Source organism: Drosophila rhopaloa, unplaced genomic scaffold (genome assembly GCF_018152115.1).
Source record: "Drosophila rhopaloa isolate 14029-0021.01 unplaced genomic scaffold, ASM1815211v1 contig_4, whole genome shotgun sequence".
NCBI lineage: Eukaryota > Metazoa > Arthropoda > Insecta > Diptera > Drosophilidae > Drosophila > Drosophila rhopaloa.
The window spans coordinates 1,624,832-1,629,367 of record NW_025335134.1 but is presented as its reverse complement, the minus strand read 5'-3'; the positions used below and the strand labels follow the sequence as shown (position 1 = coordinate 1,629,367).

At 57.2% G+C, this 4,536-nt stretch overlaps 1 protein-coding gene across 1 annotated transcript; it reads left to right on the top strand.

Moving 5' to 3' along the window:
• Nucleotides 1-2,591: 2,591 nt before the first annotated feature.
• On the top strand, nucleotides 2,592-3,809 carry LOC123038058 (formin-like protein 16). The gene has a single exon (XM_044461518.1). It carries the CDS (start codon nucleotides 2,592-2,594, stop codon nucleotides 3,807-3,809), a length of 1,218 nt encoding a protein of 405 aa, XP_044317453.1.
• The last annotated feature ends 727 nt before the right edge of the window (nucleotides 3,810-4,536 follow it).

Below are 4,536 nucleotides of genomic sequence, written 5' to 3'. Positions count from 1 at the left end.
CAGCACCAACCTAATCATTTCTGGCGTTATCCTTTGGTCACGGGCGGTCACTCAATATAAATTTGGTGGAACGAACTCACAACCTCTCTGAGCTAGCCGCACGTTTACGTAGCGAGCAGAAATAAAGAATCAGGTCGTTACATCTGGCGCCCAACGTGGGGGCGCCTGGACCAGCTGCGAGAGGCGAAGTACATCAGCAGTCTCGATCTAAAGGACGGTTACTGGCAGATCCCCTTGGAGGCAGACAGCAGGCAGTATACGGCGTTTACTGTACCAGGGAAGGGCCTGTTCCAATGGAAGGTGATGCCATTTGGCCTACACTCCGCGTCGGCAACATTCCAGCGGGCATTGGATCAAGTCATTGGACCAGAAATGATGCCGCATGCCTTCGCGTATCAGGACGACATTATCGTCATCGGACGAACGCTCGAAGAGCATATGGAAAACCTGAAGGAAGTGTTTAGGAGACTAAGGGCCGCCAACCTGAAAGTAAATGCGGAAAAATGCAAATTTTTTAGAAAGGAACTGCAATACTTGGGGCATCGCATAACAGACCAAGGCATCGGAACAGACCCAGAAAAGGTGTCGGCAATTGCCTTAATAAAACCACCGGCCAACGTTAAGGAGTTACGACAATATTTGGGAGTGGCGTCGTGGTACAGGCGTTTTGTGCCAGATTTTGCAACGTTGGTGCATCCGTTGAATAGCCTGCTCCGGAAAAGCACAAAATGGGAATGGACAGATGACCATCAACAGGCGTTTGAAGCTGTCAAGGCCAGGCTAATAGCAGACCCAATCTTAGCATGCCCAGATTTCACAAAGACATTTGTGCTGCAGACCGACGCCAGCGATTACGGGCTCGGTGCTATTCTCACACAGAATTCCGACCACGGTGAGAGGGTGATCTCGTATTCCAGTAGGTCCCTAAATGGTTCTGAGAGAAATTTCTCAGCGACTGAGAAGGAATGCCTGGCAATTGTGTGGGCCATACGCAAGTTAAGGCCATACTTGGAGGGCTACCACTTCAAAGTGATCACGGATCATATGGCACTGAAGTGGTTGAATAGCATCGAGAGCCCAACCGGAAGAATCGCACGATGGGCGCTGGAACTGCAGCAATATGACTTCGAGATCGCGTACAGAAAGGGCCAGCTGAATATAGTCGCAGACGCACTATCACGACAGCCACTGCCAGAAACGTGTCGACGGGTAAAAACACAGGAACAGCACAAGGAAACCGGCGAGTGTAACTGGATAAGGGATATGCGGAGCAAGATTTCCCAAAATCCCCAAAAATATCCAGACTACATGACAGAAGCCGACCAGCTATATCGCCACATACCACACAGAGCAGGCAACGAGGACGTCACGTCTTGGAAGCTATGCGTGCCAACGGGGTCCAGGCGGCGGGTAATGTCGGAGAACCACAACTCACCGACAGCCGGCCACATGGGCAGTCGGAAAACAATTGCCAGAGTCGCCGCAAGATATCATTGGCCGGGAATGCACCGCGACATAAGGAAATATGTGCAAAACTGCGAGAGCTGCCTACGATACAAGCCAAGCCAACTACAGGCGGCCGGAAAAATGCTGACCCAAGTTCCGGAAGAGCCGTGGGCCACTGTGTGCGCAGATTTCGTCGGACCACTGCCCCGCTCCAAGCACGGGAATTCTATGCTGCTAGTGCTGGTAGATAGGTTCTCCAAGTGGACCGAAATGGTGCCAATGCGCAGGGCAACGACGGAAACTCTGGAAAAGGCGATCCGCGAGCGGATCCTCGCAAGATACGGCGTGCCCAAGGTACTGATTACAGACAATGGCGTTCAGTTCACCAGCAGGGCGTTTAAAAAGTTCCTGGGTGAATTAGGCGTCCGACACCAGTTCACGGCCCCGTACACGCCCCAGGAAAACCCGACGGAGAGAGCCAACAGGACGGTGAAAACTATGATCGCCCAGTTCACAGGGGCAGACCAGAGGACTTGGGACGAAAAGTGGCCGGAACTGCAGTTGGCCGTGAATACGAGCGTGGCCGAATCCACAGGATATTCGCCGGCTTTTATTACGCAAGGGAGAGAGCCTAGGTTACCCAGCGCACTGTACGATGAAGGAACAATCGGCACAGGAAGGGAAACGCAAACTCCGGCCGAGAACGCCAAGAAGCTAAAAGAAATCTTCGAGCTGGTGAGGAGAAATATGGAAAAGGCAGCGCAGGATCAGGCACGCCATTACAATCTCCGTAGACGCCCATGGAAGCCAAACATCGGGGACACAGTCTGGGCTAAGGAACACCATCTGTCCAAGGCTGCAGAAGGATTCGCCGCAAAATTGGCACCAAAGTACGATGGGCCGTTTAAGATAATAAATTTTAATTCGCCAGTGATATGCAAGTTGCGGCACGAAAATTCTGGCAAAGAAAAAACCGCCCACATTAGCCAATTAAAAAAACAAGTAATTGATGGCCAAAACAAAGGATCGGAGTCGGACTTAGCAAGGGCGCACTGTGACTCCGAAGAGAGGGAGAGGACGATACACAGTATCGAACTCACACAGATGCAATAGGAGCGCGAGAGCGGGAGAGGGAGGGGCTTAGGATGCGGATAGCGTTACCGGGTAACGCATACCAAAGCAGGGACCCGTCGGAGCCCGTAGCAAGGGAAAGTCCAAAGGCCGCCGCGGATAACGGAACCGGAGACATGGGCAACCGAGGTTTCGTCAGCGCGCGAGCGCCACAAGACGGGCCTATTCAAATCAGGTCGCCAAGATGCCAGCACGCAGCAGCAGCAAAGCCAAATCATAGGGAGAGGGGCGGGGAGGCAGCACCGAAACCGCGAGATGGAGGCGGACTCAGGTTCCGCACTCCAGCTGCTGGCGTCCCCCTGGTTCGCGGTCGGCCCCGTCGCCGAACCCAGAAAGAGGACGAAGGTCGGATCACCGACGTGGAGCTGGAGGAGGAGGAGGAGGCCGGCGTCCGGTCGGCAGGGCAGGAGGCTGAGGTGCCGACCATCAGCCTGTCCTCGTCCGAGGAGGAGGAGGAGGAAGCCCAGGAGGACACCGGGACGGAGACGGTGAGTCCGGAGGTCTCCCGACGGAGGACGACAGGAAAGGCCCGGATGGCATTCCGCCGCATAAGAAGGGCCGCAGCCGGATTCGGGCGGATCCGGTTGGGCGACGCAGCGCCATCAGGCCGCCCGGAGGAGGCAATGCGTATACTCGCAACCCGGGCAGAAGTGGTGCGGCGATGTTCGCGCAGCGGGGGTGGCGCAGCCGCAGCAGCCAGGGAGTGGCAGAAGCGGCTGGATGAGGCTGAGGCTGAAGAGGCAAAATCTGGAACGGCCACCGCAACAGCCGCCGCTGCAAGCGCCTCCACCGCCACCACTGCCGTCGCCGCCCCAGGAGAGCAGCACCGCCACCGCCACCACCGTCGCCGCCTCGGGCCGCAGCACCACCACCGCCACCACCGTCGCATCCTCGGGCCAGCACCGCCACCGCCACCACCGTCGTCGCCTCGGGCCGCAGCACCACCACCGCCACCACCGTCGCCGCCTCGGGCCGCAGCACCACCACCGCCACCACCGTCGCCGCCTCGGGCCGCAGCACCGCCACCGTCGCCGCCTCGGGCTGCAACACCGCTACCGCCACCACCGTCACCGCCGCAGGCACCACGGCCATTCCAGGCACCACGGCACGGAGCGGAGACACCGCCGCCTCCACCGCCGCCGTGGGTGCCAACGCCGTCGCCGTCGCCAGCAAAACGGCTCGGTGGGGAGCCGGAGTGCTGGGAGAAGGGGCCCTGGGTGTCGCCAGGCTGACATCGTGCCCGGAGCCGCGGTCCCCACCCGCCAGGCCGACAGTGAGCCGCCAGCATTCGGCGGACAGCAGCCACTGGCAGGAGATGGCCGAGGAAGAGTGGCCGTCCAGGGTGGCAGCCGAGGCCAGTAGACAGCGGGAGAGAGCCCCTAACAGCCGCTGGGCCAAACTCTTGGTTGTAGACGGTGTCCGCTACCGCATCCGGGTGGCAAGCGGAGTAGTAAGGGTCTTGAGGGCCCAATAAAAGGCCTTTTATGGTTGTAACACGCAAAGTGATTTGTTTATTTACATTTTGGGGTAACGGGTTGCCGGACATAGGTAATAGGGACGGGGGCGCCGAGATAGGCGGTCGATCGATAGTTGCGATCGATGGGTTAACAAAATTGGTTATTTCTATGTTCAAGAATTCAAATGGCAACTTAAGACAACGAAAAGGCAACGACGATGGCAACACTGGAACCCACAATCGATAAACGCGATCGTGGTGAGATTCCCGGGAGTTGCCGGACCGAGGGAAAGCGATATGGTGACTTTTAGTTTGGGGAAATGTCTGGGCGGGAAAATTCGAATTCCACGCAGGGGAACTGGGAACTGTCTTGGGAACTGGGAACTGTCTGGGAAATGGGAACTGGGAACTATCTGGGGAACTGGGAACTGTCTGGGGAACGGGGAACTGTCTGGGGAACAGGGAAACAGTCTGGGGAAATAATCTTTCAAGGAGCTGCATGG